The 23083-nt window shown below is 34.9% G+C and overlaps 1 protein-coding gene and 1 long non-coding RNA gene across 4 annotated transcripts; both read right to left on the minus strand.

Annotated features, from left to right (window-relative positions):
* Positions 1–10019: 10019 nt before the first annotated feature.
* LOC145629938 (protein ABA AND ROS SENSITIVE 1-like) lies at positions 10020–22696 on the minus strand. 2 transcript variants are annotated; one of them, XM_081682176.1, is made up of 8 exons: positions 22402–22696; positions 21985–22084; positions 19360–19576; positions 17938–18154; positions 11157–11232; positions 10643–10689; positions 10340–10544; positions 10020–10209 (listed from the first exon to the last, which is right to left on the minus strand). In XM_081682176.1, the coding sequence occupies exons 1-7, from the start codon at positions 22488–22490 to the stop codon at positions 10346–10348; spliced, it is 945 nt and encodes a 314-aa protein (XP_081538302.1). In that variant the 5' UTR covers positions 22491–22696; the 3' UTR covers positions 10020–10209; positions 10340–10345. The 2 variants fall into 2 exon arrangements, with proteins under 2 accessions (XP_081538302.1, XP_081538301.1); XM_081682175.1 differs by having other exon boundaries at positions 10336–10544.
* On the minus strand, positions 12593–14555 carry LOC145629937 (uncharacterized). 2 transcript variants are annotated; one of them, XR_014111990.1, is made up of 4 exons: positions 14487–14555; positions 14312–14399; positions 12933–13012; positions 12593–12840 (listed from the first exon to the last, which is right to left on the minus strand). It is a non-coding gene; the product is annotated as an uncharacterized LOC145629937 (long non-coding RNA). The 2 variants fall into 2 exon arrangements; XR_014111989.1 differs by lacking the exons at positions 14312–14399; positions 14487–14555 and adding an exon at positions 13082–13209.
* Positions 22697–23083: the final 387 nt, after the last annotated feature.

Raw genomic sequence — 23083 nt, forward strand, 5'->3', positions numbered from 1 at the left:
TGAACTGGTCTGAAGATGACCCGACTCGAATGTAACCCGTAAATTATTAACCTGAACCGAACCCGACTTGAACTGAAATTGACCCAAACCCGTCTTAACCCGTTAAAACTCGAATATTATCCGACTTGTTACTAACCTGACCTGAATTGAACCCGACCTGAATTTAACCCAACCTATTACAAACCCGACCCAAAATCAACCCGACTTGTTATTGACCTGACCCAAATTCAACTCGAATTATTATTGAACCGACCCGAATTTTACCAGACCTATTACTAACACGACCCAAAAATTCAACCTGATATGTTACTAACCATGTTCGAAATCAACACGACTTGTTATTAACCCGACCTAAATTCAACCCAAATTGTTCCTGGCCCGATTTCAAATCACCCAACCCTAGAACCGAGTTGACCCGAGTATATGAGACTCGAACCCGAACATGAACTCATCTGAAGATGACCCGACTCGAATGTAACCCGTAAATTATTAACCTGAACCGAACCCGACTTGAACCGAAATTGACCCAAACCCGTCTTAACCCGTTAAAACCCGAATATTATCCGACTTGTTACTAACCTGACCTGAATTGAACCCGACCTGAATTTAACCCAACCTGTTACAAACCCGACCCAAAATCAACCCGACTTGTTATTGACCTGACCCAAATTCAACTCGAATTATGTAATCCCCCATATTTTAAAATATATTATAAATGAAATTATATATTATTTATAATATTTACTTGTATTTTTCCGGAATTTAATTTCAAAAGTTTCAAATTATTTTTGGGGTTGATAAACGATTTTATTACAAAGAACTTTTTATGAACCTTCCTTCTATAATTTATGTCCAACAAACAAACCAAACCCAGTTTACTTTCTTAATTGACCCATTAATTTAATGAGGCCCAATATCCCTACTCACCCTACTACCCTCTCTCCTATAAATACCCCATACATCCCCAAAAATTTCCCCACACAAAGGTTAGTCTTATTTTCTTTCTCCTTTGTTTTATTAATTTGTGTAATTATAATTATTGATTATGGGTTTTGATTTTATTGTTTGAAATTAATTTAATTAGTATCAAATTGTATTTTGATGATTAAACTTTATAATTTCAGATTTTATAAATGTTATAATTTTCAGATTTTGTAAATTTAATAACCTAGGGTTTTTAATCATTGAAAATCATGATTTTAGGGTTTTTATGAACAATCGATTTAGGGCTTTTATAGTAATGATGTTTTGAAATTTTGGTGATTATACTACTAATTAGTTTAACTTAATTCCAGATTATTTTGAACACGTAAATTCGTGTTTTAATGTTTAGATTTTGGTTCGTTAATATTAATCCCGTTTTAATCCCGATCAGGTTCTGAACTCATCCGATTTTGACAAAAAGGTAGTGTTTTCCATGTGGAAACAATGTTTTAAGAAAGACTCACTACCAAAAGGTAGTGAGTACCAGCCTCTCGTGGCCAAATTCAGCCTCTAAATATGATTTTCGGACAGTTTTTTATTTTTAACGAAGTTTTTTTTATGCTTAATGTTTATGATTAGTTTTGGGTTTTGATTTTATAGTATAAAGTTTATATTTTTAGTATCAAAATCATGTTTTTATGTTTTAAACTAATAATTTCAGATTATAATTTTGTTATAATTTTCAGATTTTATAATTTTAAAAATCTAGGGTTTCAATTTATTTAAATTGGGATTTTAGGGTTCTTATGACTAATTAAATTGGGGCTTTTGTTCCTATTGTATTTCTAATGCATAATTAACCATAAAAACATGTTTTTAATGAATTTTTAAGTAGTTTTAATCTAAATTATATTGCTGGAAATTTGGTTAAGTATTAATTTATTATTGTTGCTTGTTTTCTAGGAAGTGATTATTTCTTAGGAGACTTTTAAGTGATTAAAAGTGGCACAAAGGATTGTTTATACGAGGTACGTACATGTCTACTTCGTTGTAAGTAGTATCATGTTTAGGTACCAAAGAAAAGAACTTAGTTTCATGATTAGAGAACACTTGGATGAAAGTTGTTTGGTTATACATTTAATTAATTCATGTGCTTATGTTTATGAGACATGTTTTGGTGAATTGATTATGTTTGTATGGAATTATGGATGCAAACATGTTGAATTATATTGGATTAATTGTTTGTATGGAATGTTGATACAAACATAATTTTATTGGATTGGTTTGTTAACCACATTTGGATTATTAAAGGATTGGAATTGAATGGTTTAAGTGGAATAAATTTATTAATTATTCCACAAGGTTGTTATTTATTTTATTTATAAATCAAGCATGACTTGTTAGTATGTTGAGTAAAAGTGGATTAAGCCGAAATGGCTAGGTGGATTGACTATGTTCAACAATTTGGATAATTTGAAAGTTTAATGGAATTAAAGGTCAACTTGTGATGTGATCACCATTGTCCTAAATAAGATTAAAAGTGAATTGATGTATGATTGTTATGTATGGTCTTCTTGAATGAGTCGGCTATTAATTAAAATTGTAATCACGTAAAGTGAAACATGGATGAGCAATAAAACTCTGGAAAGCGTGCACTTCTAGAGTATTGACAATTATGGGTTGGGGTACACGGTGGTAGCCCGTGGCTTTTCGAGGCTTGTTTGATCAACATGTCCTCTTTTCTTTTGGTATTTACATTTTTATTTTATAATGAAAGTTAGATGGGATCCTAGACTAACTTTGTGAGAATGGAGTCGCGCCCATTCTTGCATCGCGCTAAACTTTTATTTTAAATGGTCATTTGGGACCAAAATGATTTGGTGGATTGGACAACCTCGTCTATTGCTTACTCCAACTAAATTTATTAAATTAAATATAAAGAGTCAAGTGTTTGGAATTGATTAGCAAGTACGTTGAGTCGATTGAATTGTTTAAGTGTGGAGTCTTGATTAATGAATTTATGTTGTATGTTTATTTACTTTAATTAGTTGAGCATGCTAGGCTTGGTACGTTGTAGCTTGTATGTACTCAGCTTTGCTGATTGCGTGCTTTTGTGTGTTTTCTTTTGGTCATGGCCTTCGCCTTTCAATGACCCTGTGATGATCCAATTATTACACTTGTATTATTGGGGAGCAGTATTGCACAGGTTAGCTTGATGATGTGAAGTTCGGGGATTTGAAATACGCATTGTCAAGGGATTGGTGTGATTGAGAGTATTCGTTCTTTGTGTTGAACTTATTTATGTTTTACTATTTTAATTATGTTTTGGGATTTTGGAATATTGGTTTGGTTTTAATAAGGGCCTTTATGGTTCCAATTTGTAAGCTTTGACTTATTGGTTTTCTAAATTATATTATTTTAATATTTAAGTTGGATTTCCGCTCAATACTTTGATAAAGCCTTAACGTTTTAACACGTGGCGGTAACATGCCAATGATTCTCCTCTATTTTTATTTAAAGTAAGTGGTTTGGAAAAGGGAGAATTATTGGGGTGTTACAAATTATTATTGACCCGACCCGAATTTTACCAGACCTATTACTAACCCGACCCAAAAATTCAACCCGATATGTTACTAACCATGTTCGAAATCAACACGACTTGTTATTAACCCGACCTAAATTCAACCCAAATTGTTCCTGACCCGATTTCAAAATCACCTTAAATGCAATTTAGACCACCTTATTATTGTTGATCAAAGCATTTTGTCTAGGGAGACCAAGTCGGTCCAGGCCAGCAAAAGGAAGGAGCACCATTCTCAAATTTAAGAGTTAAATATAGTTTATATTTGTTATATGGTAAAAGGATTGTATTATCTTCCTAAATTATAAACTATAGTTCCCTAGTATATTGTCATATATATTATAGTCAAAGGAAATAATTAGCTCGATAAAAATGATAATTATCTATTTATAGTTAGTTGAATCCGAATATTACCTAACTTGGAAATGACCCGGCCTGATTGTAACCTGCAAATTATTGACTTGAACATAACCCGACTTGACTCCGAGAAAATCCCGACTTGAAAATGACCCAACCTGATTATAACCCGCAAATTATTGACTTAAACCAAACCCGACTTGAACCCGAGAATGACCCGACTTGAAAATGACCCGAGCTGATTATAACCCGCAAATTATTGACTTGAACTGAACCCGAGAATTACCCTAACCCGTTTTAACGCGAGAAAACCCGAATTAAACCCGACCTATTGTTCACCCGACCCGAATGTAACCCGACCTGTTATTAACCTGACCTAAACCCGACCCAAACCCAATAAGAAGTATGACTCGACGTGACCCGACTCAAGCATGACCCAACCCAAACCCGACCCGAATAGGTTATGGAATTGACCCGAGTTGAACCAACCCACTCTTATCGACCCAAACCCAACCTGTTTACCAGAATTGACAACTCTACCCGAAACCTCCAAAATTTCTTAAAAAGCGTGGATATTAGCCTTCAATTTTGAAAATTTTTGACTTTTTTCACACGGAAAAAAATTACCGAAATGTTTACCATGGTCTCTAATACCCTCCAGGAGTCCAATTGGTTGGGTGGAACCATTAAATTTGCCTTTAAAACACCAATTTACCGGTTTACAACTTGCACTGATTTCATTAACTCAAGCTTACCACGAACATTTATGACAAAATATAATGATCATATATGGAATCAAACGGCAATATATGAGCCCGAGATGTATCCCCTAAAATCTCAATCCTTTTCAACACCGGGCCCCAAAACATTCGAAATTTCTCAAAAAGCGTGGATATTAGCCTTCAATTTTGGGATTTTTTGACTTTTTTTCGCCCGAAAATAAAAATTGCCGAAAAATTTACCATGGTTCCTAATACCCTCCGGGGGTCCAGTTGGGTGGGTGGAACTATCCAATTTGCCTTTAAACGACCTATTTACCGGTTTATAACTTGGACCGATTTCATTAACTCAAGCCTACCACAAACATTTAGGACAACAAATAATGATCACATATGGTTCCAAACAGAATTAAATTATCCCGAGATATATCCCCTAGGATTTCTAGACTTTTCGACACCGGACCCCGAATCCTCCAAAATTTCTCAAAAGGCGTGTATATTAGATTTAAATTTTGAAAATTTTGACTTTTTTCAGTCCTGAAATAAAAATTGCCGAAATTTTTACCATGATCCCCAAAATCATCCGAGAGTCTCAGGGAGTCCCATTTGGTGGGTGGAACCATCCATTTTGCCTTTAATCGACCAATTTACCGGTTTATAACTTGCACCGATTTCATTAACTCAAGCCTACCACGAACATTTATGACAACAAATAATGATCATATATGGTTCCAAACAGAATTATATGACTCCGAGATGTATTCCTTAAAATTTCAAGACTTTTCGACACTGAGGCTCGAAACCTCCAAAATTTCTTAAAAAGCGCTGATATTAGTCTTTAATTTTGGAATTTTTTGACTTTTTTCGCCCTGAAATAAAAGTTGATGAAATGTTTACCATGATCCCTAATACCCTCCGGGAGTCCAATTGGGTTGGTGGAACCATCCAATTTGCCTTTAAACGACCAATTAACCGGTTTACAACTTGTACCGTTTTTATTAATTCGAGCCTACCACGATCATTTATGACAACAAATAATGATCATATATGGTTCCAAATGGCATTATATAACCCCGAGATATATCCCATAGAATTTCAAGACTTTTCAACATTAGGCCCCGAAACTCTAAAATTTCTCAAAAAGCGTGGATATTAGCCTTTAATTTTTGAATTTTTTTACTTTTTTTCGCTCGAAAATAAAAATTGCCGAAATTTTTACCATGATCCCTAAAATCATCCGAGAGTCCCAGGGAGTCCCATTTGATGGGTGGAACCATCCATTTTGCCTTTAATCGACCTATTTACCGGTTTATAACTTGCACCAATTTCATTAACTCAAGTCTACCACGAACATTTAAGACAACAAATAATGATCATATATGGTTCCAAATGGCAATATATGACCCCAAGATGTATCCCATCGAATTTCAAGACTTTTCAACACCGAGCCTCGAAACTCTAAAATTTCTCAAAAAGCGTGGATATTAGCCTTTAATTTTTGAATTTTTTTTACTTATTTTCGCCCGAAAATAAAAATTGCCGAAATATTTACTATGGTCCCTAATACGCTCCGGGAGTCCAATTGGGTGTGTGGAACCATTCAATTTGCTTTTAAACGGCCAATTTACCGGTTTACAACTTGCACCGGCCTATTTGATTAACTTGCACCGAACCTGACTTGAACCGAAATTGACCCAAACCGTTTTAACCCGTCAAAACCCGAGTTTAACCCGACTTGTTACTAACCTGACCTGAATTCAACCTAACCCGAATTTAACCCAACCTGTTACAAACCCAACCCGAAATCAACCCGACTTGTTATTGACCTGACCCAAATTCAACCTGACTTGTTATTGACCCGACCCGAATTTTACCATGCCACTTACCCAACCAAAAAATTCAACCCGGCCCGATCTTGTACTAACCCGACTTGAAACTAACATAACTTGTTATTGTCCCGACCTAAATTCAACCCAAATTGTTCCTGACCCGATTTCAAATCACCTTAAATGCAATTTAGACCACTTTATTATTGTTAATCAAAGCATTTTTTCTTGGGAAACCAAGTTGGTCCAGGCCAGCAAAAGAAAGAAGCATCATCCTCAAATTTAAGAATTAAATATAGTATATATTTGTTGTATGGTCAAAGGAGATAATTATCTTCCTAAATTATAGATTATAGTTCCCTAGTATATTGTCATAGATATTATAGTCAAAGGAAATAATTATCTTGATAAAAATGATAATTATCTATTTATAGTTACTTGAACCTGAATATGACCTGACTTGGAAATGACCCGACCTGATAGTAACTTGCAAATTATTGACTTGAACATAACTCGACTTGAATCTGAGAATGACCCGACTTGGAAATGACCCAACCTGATTATAACGCGTAAATTATTGACTTGAATCGAACTCGATTTGAACCCGAGAATGACCTACCCGACTTGAAAATGACCTGACCTGATTATAATTCGCAAATTATTGACTTGAACCGAACCCAACTCAAACCCGAGAATGACCCGACTTGATTCTAACCCGCAAATTATTGACTTGAACCAAACCCGAGAATTACCCTAACCCGTTTTAACCTGTGAAAACTGGAATTAAACCCGACTTATTGTTCACCCGACCCAAATGTAACCCGACCTGTTATTAACCTGACCTAAACCTGACCCAAACCCGATAAGAAGTATGACTCGACGTGACTCGACTCAAGCATGAACCAACCTAAACTCGACCCGCATAGTGACAGGGTAAAGTCGTATCCCCTAATAAAAAATAATTACCTAAATCACTAACTAAGGTAGATAGGGAAGTAGGGTCGATCTCCACAGGGAAACAAGTCTTTTTACTCCTAATTAATTATTATAATCTAAATTATTTAAGTAACCAATATTTATAATTAAGCAAGAAACTAAACTACTAAGGTTGAGAATAGGAAGAAAACAATATATGAAAGGATCTAGGGCATAGGTTCACCAATAAATAACACTCCAGGGTAAAACATAGTAATCAATCATTGACATTGCATAAATAACATGATTAACAGGCTCTCGCAATTTATTAATCAACATAGATCTAACAGGCTCTCGCAATTTATTAATCAACATAGATCTAACAGACTCTCGCAATTTACTAGATCTAAGTTCTTATTGAAAATAGCCTTTAATATCAAATTAACATCTGCTCGATTCATCAATTTAATATTGCTATACTTTTACAAGCCGCAATTGTAAAACATTAAAACAATCCAATAAGAAATTATCATGCAATACCAATAATCAATAATAGTCAATCATCAATGCATCAATTAACCAGATTGTAAAGGGCTCTCGCTACGTATTACAATCACACAATTAATTCATCGGTATTAAATCTCATCTCTCGAATCTTGACTTAACCATTTATAAATTAACTTGCCTATTGAAACTAGACCTAAACATTAATTCTCATCTCTCGATTCTTGAATCAATATTTTCAAACTCATGCATAAAAGATAGGCCTAATCTAGTCACAGAGCATTAAATCAATCAATAGGAAATTAATCTAGCATTGATAATCAACAACAATAATTTACCCCTTCATATTATTTATTAGATCCTCATAAACCCTAGAAATTAAACTACTCACACATATTAAAAACTAAACTAATCAAGGTAATAAAATAAATCATGGTGAAAGGAATAAAATAAATAACTAAGATTAAGGGAAAAGAAATCGTTACCAAAATAATCTGGAATTAATGAAAGAATTAAGAACAAAGGTTTTTAGAGAGAGTTTTAGAGAGAGAGAGAGACACTAAGTAGAGAGAGAAAATCTAAGAAAGAAGGTAAGTCAAATTAATTCTCCTCAAAACGTACTTAAACAAAACTAAAACAACTTCCTAATTAGAAACTAATTACTCGACAAAAGAGCTCCTCCAGAAACACGCGCCCGATCGGGCTAGAGGCCGCCCGATCGGGCGCGCCTTTTTCTCGCACTGCTCTTCTCACAGCCGCGCCCGATCGTGCTAGCAGCTCACCCGATCGGGCGCGCCTTTGGCCACGCACCAGCACACTTGCGCGCCTTGCCCGATCGAGCTAAGCTGCCCGATCGGGCCCTTGCTTCACCTCGAGGCTCGGAGCTTCGGTTGGGCTTATTTCTTCGGCCCAATCCGGATATCCACTTAGGGTCTTGATCACTCGGTCCATATACCTCGGTATCCCGATTACCGAGCCCTTAATCATCGGCTCTCACCGATCCTGGGCTCCAAAAGTGGTCGTGTCTTTCCAGCTTCCGTAGTCGATCCAATAAAGCCCGGGAAAATGCTCCAAGAGTGCAATTTCCTGTAAAATACAACTAAAACTACGAAAACACTGGAACACACAAATTAGTAATAAAAGTGGCCCGAAAAAGCTAAAAACACTACTAATAACAACCAAGGGACGGGGGTAAAACACTATATAAAATGGACATATCACATAGGTTATGGAATTAATTTGAATTGACCCAACCAAGTTGACCCGACCCACTCTTACCCGACCCAAACCCGACATGTATACCCGATTTGGCAGCGCTAATTTTGTTCACTTATTTGAAGTTTTTTTCGTTGTAAGTTTTAAGAGTTAATAAAGGCTATCTTGAACGTTAATTTACACCTAATATGAACTCTAAAAGTGAAAATCAAATGAATAACATGCACCATAATTTATGTCAACAAACATAAGATTGAATCTAATTTACATAAATTTTGAATTATATACATCTTGCATTCGATCTAATAATCAATCTAATTTTAATTATTTATATCAATCTTACAAATTTACGTTTACATTTGAATTGTATACATCTTGCATCCGGTCTCAAGCCAAGGGCATAATTTTCAGCAACCGCACCTGTTGAATATCAATCAAGTTGATTTATCAAGTTTAAGATCTTGTTGCAGAAAACTAGCACAATAGTGGTCGACAAGTACATGTTATTTTCATAGATGTTTTCTTCTGCTTCATCTCTCACGTCCACTTTCTGGACTTCCACTAAATCAGAGTCCACCGTGATCTTTAAGTTTCTTATACAACCACCAAGGAAATCATCCGTTTCTTCCTCCATGAAAGTAACTTGGTAGAAAAACCAACAAACAGCTGTAAAAGAAAAGGCATATCAAACAGGAAACACTCCAGCAAAAGCAATGGATTGTTCAGTCTCTAGCTCAGTCATTTCCTGGTGCCTCAAATGCAAATGTTGTGAGATTTATACTCTCGTGAACAGGCTAAAGGAAGGAACTTTGTGTGAAATTACAGAAAGGTTGTTAAAAGTTCATTTCATACACGATCACTAAATTACAGTTCATCTTCCAAAAATCTCCGACTCCTCAAAACCAGGATGTAATTGTAATTTTAAAGTGACAACAGCATGAAAAATGAACCAATGGAATATATGTGCTAGACTCAATCGATTAAGAGGAATATTGTTTAATTTTCCTTGGTTAACTAACATTGGCTTTGTTCACATACATAAAAGAATGTACAGGTTAGTGCAATACACAAAATTGTTTGTTCTTCTCAGTTCCAGGATCCTTGACTGTGATTGGCTAACTTCATTGAACCCGAAAAATGTGACCAACTACTCAACTAGCACTTCAATCTGTGACAAAAGTTAAAAAAAATGCCTAGTCATTAAATGTAGCAGCGATAGAATTTTCAGTATCATAGTTATATATGAAGATTGGTTAAAGCAGTAAAAAGATAGAAAAAAAACACGGGGAATCACCTACAGCATTTCACAGATGTTGTGCTCTCCAATCAACTGCAAAGCTCTTATCATCTTCATCTTCGTCTTCATCTTCATCATCACTTGACGAGCTATCTTGTTTGGCCTTTGATCCTGGATCTTCAGACACCTTACCAGCTCTGGAAGATCTAGCAGCTAGAAGTTCCATTTTCTTTCTCTTTAGCTCCTCCACTCTGTTCCTGTAGGTCCTGAGAGAAGGGGAAGGGGTGGAGAAACAGTTATACATTTGTTTGAAATCGGACCTAAGTCTTGTAATTTTGTAAAATAGTTCAGCAATCCAGCTTACTTTTGCTCTACTATTTCTTCCTCCTCTATCTGCTCAGCTGCGTCAATCTGTAACAAAAATATAATGCAAACAAGGTATTGGTGTCAGGCCAGACTTCATCAAAATTATCTTAGGATTATTTCTCCTTGATGTCCCATGAGCCATGACTAGCTATAAGAACCCAATCAAACCAACACAAGAATGCATTCTCATTCAAAAATCATAACTAAACCCTGCCAAAAAATTTGGTAGGTTGTATTAAATTGCAGTCATGATATGTAAATGAAATGAAATTCTGCAAGGTAAATATCAAGCTAAAGTCACTGTAAAGTCGGAAACACAACTCCCTTAAGTATTTAATGAGCGCCGACGTATGATTTTACTTGAACTCACGAAAAAAAAAAAAAAGGTCATTCATATTGCCATCATTTATTACTCTTTACCCTTTACTAAACAAGCTGTGAAAGAAAAGGTACATTGTATCTAAAAGACTGAGTTAATGTCTCTTTATCCAAGGGAACAGGCAAGACCTCACCTCTTCTTCTTCAAAGCGGTTGTCCACCTCTGCCAAATCCTCTTGGATCAACTTTTCAAATTCCTTGTACTCATCTCTGACAAAGATCAACAAATATATCATCATCCAAAGCCATAATTAGTATAAGAAAAATGTGGCAACATTCTAAATACCTACAGAACAAATAAGATTAAATCCTAAATTCCTAATGCACATCAGAGGTTCTCAGATTCATTTTACACACATTGAGTTGATTCGCAAATCCCACAGCAATAGGAAAAGGAAATATATTATGAATGAATAGTATCAAAGAAATAAAGATTTAATTCAATCATATACGCACAACCCTTCAATCATATCCGCACAACCCCAAAATACTTGAAGCCTAGCAGTTATAATCAGACTCCAGTAAATAAAATCAAAATCACCCACAGAAAACTTCACAAGATCATGAATGGTCAGGTCACATGAACCTACCTTTATATACAGTATGCTATTGCAGACAACCTGCTTAGTGAGGCTTTTGAAGTATAGCACTAGAAAAGAAAAAGTTCTCAACACATTCCCCTCCCCAAAAAAAAAGGATGGATGTACTGAAGGTAATTTGAGACCAAAGGTACCAATAAAGCAGCTTAGGCAAAAAGAGGTCAGCCTTAGGTCCATGGTTTTTAGTTGGACCAGCAGCAAGTGCAAGTGTAAGTGTGTAACATCAGAAGTTATGGTGCAAGATTAGTATTTTAGTACAAAGAAAACATAGTTGAGCCAAGTCGATGAAAGCATGAATGCAAAGTGCAAAGCAAAAAAAATCTGAACAGTGAAGGTTTCAGCTTCAAGAATATGCCACTGTGTATTTGGCAGGGATTAACACTAAAAAAAATAGAGAGAACAAAGGACGTTGTTGCGCTTCCTCGCCAATGAGACAAAAGCACAAACCAGACGAGGAAAAGACATTGTTCCAATGTTAAAGTCGACCATAAGATTGCCTTCCTTACCCTAGATAATTCTTCCTAACACCTACGGGCATCAAAACAAAGGCAAATCTAAAGGACAATAAAAGCAATGTTTGACCTCAGGTTTATTGTTATCTGATGCTTAATTTTCATATCAGGACTCCTAAAATCAGGCCAATAAATTCGAATCTCAGAACAAAATACTAATCAATCATTAGCACATCAAAATTCCTTACTACTATAGCACATCTTTTCTGCACATAACTTTCATAGGATGATTATTAGGGATGGCAACGGGTCGGATTCGGAGCGGATTATGCTAAATCCGACTCCGATCCGACAGTGAGTCGGAGGCTAAATCCGACATCCGACTCCGACTCCGACATCCGACTCCGAGACTCCGAATCCGATCCGACTTAAAAATTCGACATCCGACTCCGACTCCGATCCGACCCGAATCCGAGTTTCTTTTATTTTTTGATTTTTAGGTTTTTTTAAAAAAAAAATACTAAATCAACAATTTCCAAATTCCACTAAAAAACAGTATTAATGAAAATTCAAAGTACAACAAAGAAAATATTACACAGTACATTGTCAGTACTTGTGAAATTGTCTACATTAGAACAATAATATCATAAAAATTCATAATAAATTACAAGTGCAATACAATTATACAAAACAACCAAGTTCATTCCTCCATGGCTCCATGCAACTCTTGAAGACTTCAATTCTTTAACATCAAGTTCACTGTGAAACTAACCAAGATAAAAAAAAAATGAATTAGTAACATAATTACATAATATATTATTTTTAATTAATTAACCAATCAAAAACATATAAAATTCACCTTTGTTCATTATTCCTCATCAACTTCCACATCTTCATCTTCATAAATTAAAGCTAATTCTAGCTCAATCTTTGTAGTATCTAAAAATCATATAAAAAGATACATTAGTATTATAAATTGACCAAAAAAAACTTTAATTAATGAAATACCTTTCAATAGTGAACGCCTCCAACTTTGAAGACACATCAAAGCTTCAACGGTTTCCGGTAGAAGTCTACTACGATGGGGTCCAATGACCCTCCCACTTGTGCTAAATGAACTTTCGGAAGCAACGGTGAAAATGGGTATCGCAAGAATATCTCTAGCAATCTTAGCAAGGGTGGGAAACCTATGTGACTCCGCATTCCACCAAGCCAAAAGACTAAACTTACTCTCATCAACTACAAGCCTCTCCTCTAACAAGTAAGTTTCCACCTCACATTTTTTAGTCCTCTTAGGAGGTTGTTGCGAAACATGTCTTGCCCACAACCCCTCAACTTCATCAAATTCATCCATGGGCCTCTTACCATTCACATTGACAATGGAGGAAGTTACACTAAAAGGAGTGTCATCATAACTTGCATCCATCTCATAATCATGAACTAAATCAACCAACAATCTTTTCACCCTATCACATTCCATCTCAAAACAATCACCATACACAAGTCTATAATAAAAAGTCACAATATCCAATTTTCTTCTAGGATCCAAAACCGAAGCAACCGACAACATTACATTAATCACATTCCAATATTTATCAAACTTAACAATCATTTTTGAAGCCATAGATTCAATCACCTTATTCCCACAACAAACCCATTTTCTCAAAGCAAGTAAAATTTCACACACTTTTTCAAAGTACAAATTGGCCGTTGGATATTTTCTTCCCGAAAAAGCCTCCGTTGCCCTTTTAAATAGTGCTAACCTTTCACATATCTCACTAGCCATTTTCCAATCTTCTTTACTAGGTAGTTTAAATTTATTCCTTCCACTTTTGCTCACCTTTGAATCCAACCTAGTAAATGCATCTTTATACAAAAGGGCTATTTGCAACATATCATAACATGAATTCCATCTTGTCTTACAATCTAAAGTCAATTTCTTAGTGATAGGAATTCTACAATAATTACAAGCATCCTCAAACTTCTCATACCTTTTTGGTGTTGAAACACAAAAGGCAACAACACTACGAACTTTCTCAATTGCACCACTAATCATTTCCAACCCATCACCCACAATCAAGTTCAATATATGTGCACAATCAAGTTCAATATATGTGCACAACAACGCATATGCAAATACGAACCACCCATAATAAGCTTGCTAGAGTTAAGTTTTTCACGCAAAACATCTACTACGGCATCATTAGTTGTACAATTGTCAAGTGTAATGGTGGATACCTTTTCATCTATATTGAAACTCTTCAAACATTCTACCAATGCCTTGCTAATTGATTCCTTGTTGTGTGGGCATGGCACATACAAAAACCTATCAAACACAATCAAGTTACATACATATTAATTATATATTCAATTAAATGTAAGTTCAAACAAAAATATAAAACTATTAAATTACCTAATGATAAGTTCACGCAAAACCCAATCATCATCAATGTAATGTGCCGTCACCGCCATATACCCTTTCTTGAGTCATTTCTTCATCATTAACCTTTGTTGATTGTTTTGTAGTCACATTAGTAGGTTCTTTTACATAAGAGGATGGATCAACAAACCCCTCATCATCATCATATCCATTAGTAGGAGTAGATGAAACTTCTTCCATACCTAAATGCAAAATTAAATTGGGGATAAAAATCAATAATTTAACACACAACCAAAAATTTAACAAACAAAAGAATTGAAAATCCACAAGTAGAAGAACAAACAAAAAATATCCTTTTTAAAAATTGCATAGAGACAAACACTAAACTGAAGAGGATTAGAAAGAATAGGGAAAATAAAATGAAATCCAAAACAGGCTAGTCTAAAAGATTCTTCATCGCCATTCTGGCACGTCCAAAACATGCCCTTTTTAAGAAATTTAATTATTGGCCTTCTCTCATTTTTTAAAGATGGTTCCCAATTGTTCACCTCTCCCAGCTTGTCCATTTGCAGCTAGTTCACAAGCCAAAAGTTTATCCTTTGCCATGCTCAGCTTCAATTCAGATACCATCCATCTCATACCCCATACATCCCCCTCGGGCCTCAGCATTTGCAATAGCATTCAGAGCAATTAAGAGTGTATACTAGTACAGAATCCAAAATTCGAAATTCGAGCAGAAAAACAAACCAAAATTCAAGCAGAATACACAATCCGAAATTCGAGCAGAATACACAAGTAACACAACCAAAAATTCAAGCAGAATAAAAAAAAATCAAAAAAATCGAGCACAATACACAACCAAAAATCGAGCAGAATAAAAAAAGAATTCAAAAAAATTCGAGCATAATACACAACCAAAAATCGAGCAAAATAAATTAAAAATCAAAAAAAAATCAAGCAAACTATTCGGTGTAACTAAATATTCGAGCAAACAATACACATAATCGAGCAAATCATCAAGCAAACAACACATTTAATCGAGCAAATAATTCGGTTTCAGAATATAAAAAAAATTAAAAAAAATGAAAATATACTTGACTTGTTGACGGTGCTGCGTTGCATCGGTCTGCGGGAGCGCCGGAGCGGTGACGAGTAGGTGGTTGACGTGGAGACGCGCCGCCGTGAAGAGCTATGTGGAGTATTGGAGTGGGCTGTGGCTGGTTGCGTGAAAGACTGAAGTGAGAGTGAGAAATTGAGAATGTGGAGTAATGGAGTGGGTTGTGGCTGCGTGAAATTGTGAAAGAAAGTGTGAGGAGTGATCTAGGGTTTTTAGACAAAAGACCACTTAGACTACAAAATTAGAATTAGATATTTTAATTTGAAAAAAATACATAATTTGTTCATTTAAATCTAACTTTTACATAAAAAAGAATGTCTTATATTTTACACATTACAAATATTAATTGTGTAACAAGAACATAATTTTAAAATTGTGTAACTAAATTATTATGTCATTATATATCAAATTGGTCTAATATTCAAAAAAAAAAAAATTGGTCTAATAAAGTATGGAGTAATAGTCATTAGAGATTTAGAGGTAAGGTTTAAGAATAGATCTCATGAATCAAGGTAGTCCACATTGTTGAAAACTATCCTAATCAACTATTGATCGATCAACATTATACTTCGTTGATTGAGTGATCGACTTTATAGATATAAAATAGAATTAGTAACCGTGAATTAGTAAAAAGTTTATAATTTTGACCGATTAACAATGTTTGTGTTATTGTAATATACTGCGTAGTTAATTGTTTGGAATAAAGATCAATTAACATTATACTTCGCTGATTGAGTGATTGACTTTATAAATATAATAGTGAATTAATAGCTTTAACTATGTTTGTGTAACTGTGAATTAGTAAAAAGTTTAGAATTTAGACCGATTGAGTGTGCTATTGACTTACTATGAATTACTAAAAAAAGTTTAAACATCAAGACTAAACTATGAATCGATTAACATTATATTCCATTGATGGAGTGATTGACTTTATAGATATAAAGTACAATTAATAATTATAAATAGTTTGTGTTACTATGAATTAGTAAATGTTTAAAACTTTTGATCAAGATATTCAAGAATTAACTATTGAGTATTGATTGGTCTCTGTTGATTGAGCACATGATTGACTTTATAGATATAAAGCTGAATTAATAACTTTAAAGATATATCACATATATGTTTATGTTTATGTTTTTGTGAATTAGTGATTGACTTTATAGATATAAAGTTGAATTAATAACTTAAAGATATATCACATATATGTTTATGTTTATGTTTATGTTTTTGTGAATTAGTAAAAACTTAAAGTTTTAAATATTGATTTTTTTTATAAAAAAATTAAAATATAAGGGACACACCAGGAAGGCGGGAAATGACACGTGTCATTGTTGGTGTGTCTTTTAGTATATAATGCGACGCAACTAAATTGTGTTTATACTGTTTGACGGCTTGACGCAACTAAATTGTGTCATTGTTGGTGTGTCTTTTAGACTTTTAGTATACTATCGATTGATGATTGATGAATCATATAATGTGAGTATGTGACGCAACTAAATTGTGTTTATACTGTTGATTCGTAACAATAAAGAGGTATTACAATAAATTAATTATATCCCTTCAAAATATATATATATATATATATATATATATATATATATATATATATATATATATATATATATATATAAAAGTTAGAGTACACAATTACACAAATCCCAAAAAAAATTGTATATAAGTCGGAGTCGAAGTCGGATTACGGGTCGGATTATCTCGGAGTCGGAGTCGGAGTCGGACATCCGCCGGAGTCGGATTTTTTTCTCGGATTTTTTGTAGCATCCGACTCCGACCCTCCTCCGATTCAGATTCGGATTATTTTATCGGAGTCGAACTCGGATTAATTTTTTCTCGGACTCGGAGCGGATTTTTTGCCTCGGATCGGGGCGGAGTAGGGTCGGATCCGGATTGAATTGCCATCCCTAATGATTATACACGCATTTGGATGCCCTAGGCAAGATTGCAAGAGGTAACTCAAGAACTGTGCAGATTAGGGAAGTCAGATAGCATATCCACAGCTCTCCAAGAGCATAAATTTGTTCATGTTTTGACTCTTTGACCCTCAGATACTGGAACTGCCGTGCTGAAACACTAATTTAAGAAGTATTTCTGCAAATCGACGACGACGACAACAACAACAACAACAACAACAACAACAACAAAAAAAAAAAAAAAAAAAAAAAAAAAAAAAAAAAAAAAAAAAAAAAAAAACAACTTCACCAGTATGTGATTTTTCCAAAAGCTTAATTATCAAATTTTTAAGCTATACCGCCTATACAGCACAATCAAAGGTATAGAATAAGGATGATTACAGCAATGTATGACCCTGAACTACAAGATGAATGCAAATTGGAAAATTGAGAAACTCACTTGACATCTGGCTTCACAGGTTCAATACCACGTGCACGTAGATCAGCTTCTTTGTTATCAAAGAAACCTTGGGGCAACTCTCCAATCTGCTTAGTTTCAGAAGGAGCCGTTACATTTTCTGCAACCCTAACAGGCTGAGTTTCACGTTGACTAGATTTTGCAGGCTTAGATGGGATCGCACCCACACTAGTATCAATTTCCTGTACTCGAGCAGGTACTGCAAATAAAAAATTCCAGATATGTGGGTCAAATGGTGGGTACTGTGTAGTAATTCCTAAATGTTACTTCCTCAGTTTCTTATTAGTTGATAATTGAGTTATGCACTATTCACACATTCTACTTATGTCTTTTGTGATTTATGTGTAAGGGTAAACACATTCATCATGTGAGGTCTCGTTAGATTCATGCATTCATCTCAATAAATAATTTCAATATATTTTTAATAATTTTTACTTAATGAAATTGAAAGGCATTATAACTTAAGTTTTGCATTGGCAGTTTGGCACACATCTCTAAAGAAAAGTGTCATGTCAAAAGAAACAGAAGAAAGATTAACAAAACAAAAAGAGGACCCTCTTTAAAGAAAGTATGATTCTTCACTTGAAAGGTCCAATGGACATTGCATAGTTAAAACAAAGATATAATTGTCATGAATAATACGACCTTTGCTCGGTCTTCCAAAATAAAACGACCTTTTGATTATTCCCCAGTAAAATGACCTTTGACATGCATCTTCTATAAATAGGGCGTAATCGGTTAATTACCTGTTTAATAAGTTAAGTGTGTCACATGTCACTTTGTAAGTGGTAGGTTATTATTTATTTTTACAATTTTCATATTAGTTAAATAGATTTTAATCTATTTATTAAAAAAAAAAAAAAACCAAAATACCCCCAACGGCCCCAACCCTGTCAAGCCATCACTGGCTACCCAACCAGCCTAAAACCCCTTCACCGACCACCCCAACGCACCAACCTAGAACCCTTTCTCTGATCAGCCCACCCTATCCCTACTAGTCCGAAACCCAACCCCACCAGCAGCCGAATCCCGACCCTTACCCCACCCCTATCCCTACATGTTTGAAACCCAACCTCTTCACGATCCTCAAAACCCCCTCGGTTCAGCATAGGCGTACGTTGGGCGCTGGCAGTCTAGTGAGGGTTAGGTACCTCAGTTATGAAAATTTTAACCGAATTCAAAACTATTTAAAGTAGTTTGGTTTGCATGAGGAATTCAGAGTAATACTTTATCACTTATTAGTCCTCTCAAATTGCATATTTATTTTTTCATATTTCCCACTTTCCCAAGAACTTTTTTTTTTTAAAAGAGTAAGAAGAAAGGCAAATACTCCGTACATTATTTGGAAGGAGGCACAGCAAGTTCAAGAGGGAGAGAATATCTGCATAAAATACAGGTACTCACCAACTTTCTGTCTCTTATTGTCCCCATGGTCAAAGAAATCAGCAGGAAGTGCTGAGGATGACCGGGACTTCTGTACATCAGAAGATATTCTTGGTTTATCATCCTTGGACTTTGGAGAATTATCCACTTGTTTCATCAAAGACTCTTTAACGGTCTCAGATTTTGCACTGTTGACCGCACCTTTTTTGGAAGCACTTGCTTTAAGATTGTTAATTGCCTGAAAAGTATCCACTAATATTATAAGTTGCTGAAAAAAAATGCACATATCTTTAAGGTACACACTATATCTTCTGATATAATAATATATATATAAAATAAAAATAAATAAACAAGCACAGAACTGAGGTTACAAAGTCAGAACACTAAAGTTGTCCATCTATTGAGACTTTACTGTTTTATTAGATGACTATGGAAACACAAGAAAAATCAGCATGTGACCATGCAAGAGAAAAAAAAAAGAAGTAATAAAACAATTCCAGATGTATTTACCAAGCTAAGATACCTCATAGTTAGGAAAAACCAAGAATGGCATGAATGAAGGGACGTAATAGGCAAGTTTGAATCTTATATCGACATGTTTTTGACTTTGACACTATTCACAAACTCCAATTTGACTACCTTTTGTGATTCATAGTTATGATACAACATAATCATGTGGGATCTTGTTAGAAATGTTTCAATGTATATTTTCATAACATCAACTTTTTATAGTCTTTACTTGTTAATAATTCAAGATATCAATTGTTGACCAAATGTGATGAAATAAATGTCAACAAAAAAACGAGCAGAAAAAGAATATAGAACACAAAAAAGGCCTGACTGTCAGATAATAAGGAAATACTGTAGATGGTATATAGCGTTATATACAAAAATGGTTCGATATTCATTAGAGATTAGAATATGGGATGGAAGTATTATAATGTATCAGAAATTGGCCAAATAGTATGAGGCATTTCTGGGCACATGTTAACATAATCAAGGATCAACTTATCAGGGTAAAGCTGCAGGCAGTTTTCCCCACTCATTCCCCCAAGTCTGGTGGTGGTTGTATGACTAGCGACATACCAATATTCTAAAATCATTGTAAATAGGATGCATTTAAAAACAAATTTTGAGAAGCAATCCAGTCAACTTGACATGCCACTAAGAAGTTACAAGATCACAATCAAGATATGAAGAGAAGACAAACTGGAGACGACAATCTTACATATATTGAGTTAGCTGATATACTTCAAAGATATGACAATTACAGGGACTTTTTCATGCTCAAGAGTTCTCACAGCCCACTTCTCTCAGAGGGCACCTATTTCTAGTTTCTAATACTTTTTACAGTTGCTCCTGGCTTCACACATCCGCTGGTGCTTAGCATATTTAAACACTGTCTCTCATGCCTTTCAATTTAGGTCATTCCTCAACTTCCTGCACTGTGAATATAATTCAGCAACTGCCATTGTGAAGACTGAAGAGTAAGGTCACATACATCGTACCCACCCACACCCATTACCACCCCACCCCACCCCCAACCAAAAAAAAAAGTCACTGCAGCTAGTTCTTCTAAGCTTTAAAAAGCTCATTCAAGCCTTGTCTTAAGTTTATAAACAGAAACTAATAACAGGGAAGAAGTCTAGAAATGGACCTACTTTGTTTGCTTTTATATTCAATTCGTTTTTACAGACAGAACTCTTTCAGCATGTCAAGAAAATTTATCCTGCAGAAAGCAAGTAGCAACTGTGCACAATGGATTATTCAGAAACCCAATAACTTGTTATGATGGGAAACTGTCTGATTGTGATACTTGATCTAACAGTCCTTTAACTATCCTAAGCCTGCAAGTGAATTATAGAGCTGGGTAAATGGCTTGTGGAAAACTGGAAACACTAATGTTGCAGGTAAAACCTAAGGGAATGGCTTGACAAGTCATGCAAGTCTGAGCTGGCAGTTTAGTGGTTCAGTTAGGCAAAAGAAAAGGGGGTGGGGTGGCATTTTACAGGGAAGAAAGGGAGCTTCTTTATCAAGACAATTCAGTCAAACATTGGCTCAGAATTGTAGGCACATAAGGAACTGGCCTAGCATTGTAAATTAATCCCCAACTGTGGACATTTTCAGGGAGTAGCCTCCTTCATTCTTGCTTGACTTTCAGTTCAACTCATCGACAACAATATACCATCTTGAAAAACTTCCATTCTTCTTCACAAGTCCAAATATCCCAAGAAACATAAGATACTCAAACAATTTCTACAGACACCGAATGAATAGTTAGGGGTCAAGAAGAAACGAACAGCTTACCTTTCGTCGATAGATAATCAGATTTCCAGTGTCTAATGTTTAATCCCACGTTCATGGCCATATCAGAAGCACAATTTAACAAATTGTCAACCTAGCTAAGCAGCACATTCCAACTTGGATTGAATGTATTTTAACCTCCCACGTGGGATTATTGCCCCCTATCCCGCCTTCTTCCAAAAGACCCAAATAAGGGAGGAGGAAAGAGAGAATAAAGGAAACAGCTAGCATTTAACGAAAAAAAAACAATCAACACTCTAGCTAGTTCTCCATTTTCCAGGCCAAAAAGAAATTATCCAATCATAATCACGGTAAAAACTGAAACTCTCTGAGTAATATTACCTCATGATGCTTCCGAGAGGCTTGGTGTACAGTCCAATCAGAATCAGATTTTAAGACACAGTCACAAACTCGACAAACAGGCTTACCAATTTCATTATACCTGCATTGGAGAAGGTAATCAGACAAATTGAAATCCGTTTATCTGATACAGCACCACCTTAAGCTCAAAAACAAATCTATATGAAAATTACCAATCATAGATTGCAACAACACCAAAAAGAAAACTTTAGCAATTCCATTAATTGGGAATTGAAGTTTTAATCTTAATGATGAGTTACAATTCTTACAATCCAATAAATAAACCAGCAAAATCTTCCTGTCTTAACTACTAGTACCATATATCTCCTTACTTAGGGTTTCTACAAACAATTCGAACTGAAAATTGAAATCAAATTGAATGAAATTAGACAAGTATACCTCACAAGGGGCGAATCAATGCGATTTTTTTGCTGTTTCTCGTTTAACTTAGCACGAAACAAAGCCTTCTTCCTATCTCGATCAGCCATTGTTAAGCTTCAATTAAAAAAATTCCAGAAATTTATGATAGTGTGCAGAAAAAACCCTAGAATTTGAGATTTTTCGGACTTGTATTTTCTCTAAATTAAAAGATTGAAAATAAATACATTGCTTGAGCAGAAGTCGAGCGGGAAGAATTAGCAGCGGTTTCCCACCTGGAATAGAGGAACGATGTATAAATTAACTTTACAATATACAGCTCTGCTTTTAGTTTTTAAGTAAGGTTGTTAATAAGCTAAATCAAGCCGAAACCAGGCTCACGGTTGCTAGACTCGGCTCCGCGCACTTTGATAGCCTTGAGCTTTTACAAGCTTAAATTCTCAAGTTCGACTTACTGTAACATCTACCTTGAGTTTGAAACTTTATGCACTTGATTTAATACCACGCTTTAATATTGCTTTTGAGTTTATTAACATATATTTATAGCATATATTTACTAGTTGTACTAATTTTAAGTGAGATATTAGATATAAAATAAAATAGTAAAAAAATATTTTGAGCTTTTTGAGTTGAGGTTAGTTTTACTAATTCTCATAAAATTTTGGACCTTCGAGAAGTTTGCAAGCTATAGCTAGCACTCTTA

This window comes from Chenopodium album, chromosome 5, assembly GCF_948465745.1.
Source record: "Chenopodium album chromosome 5, dcCheAlbu1.1, whole genome shotgun sequence".
Classification (NCBI taxonomy): domain Eukaryota; kingdom Viridiplantae; phylum Streptophyta; class Magnoliopsida; order Caryophyllales; family Amaranthaceae; genus Chenopodium; species Chenopodium album.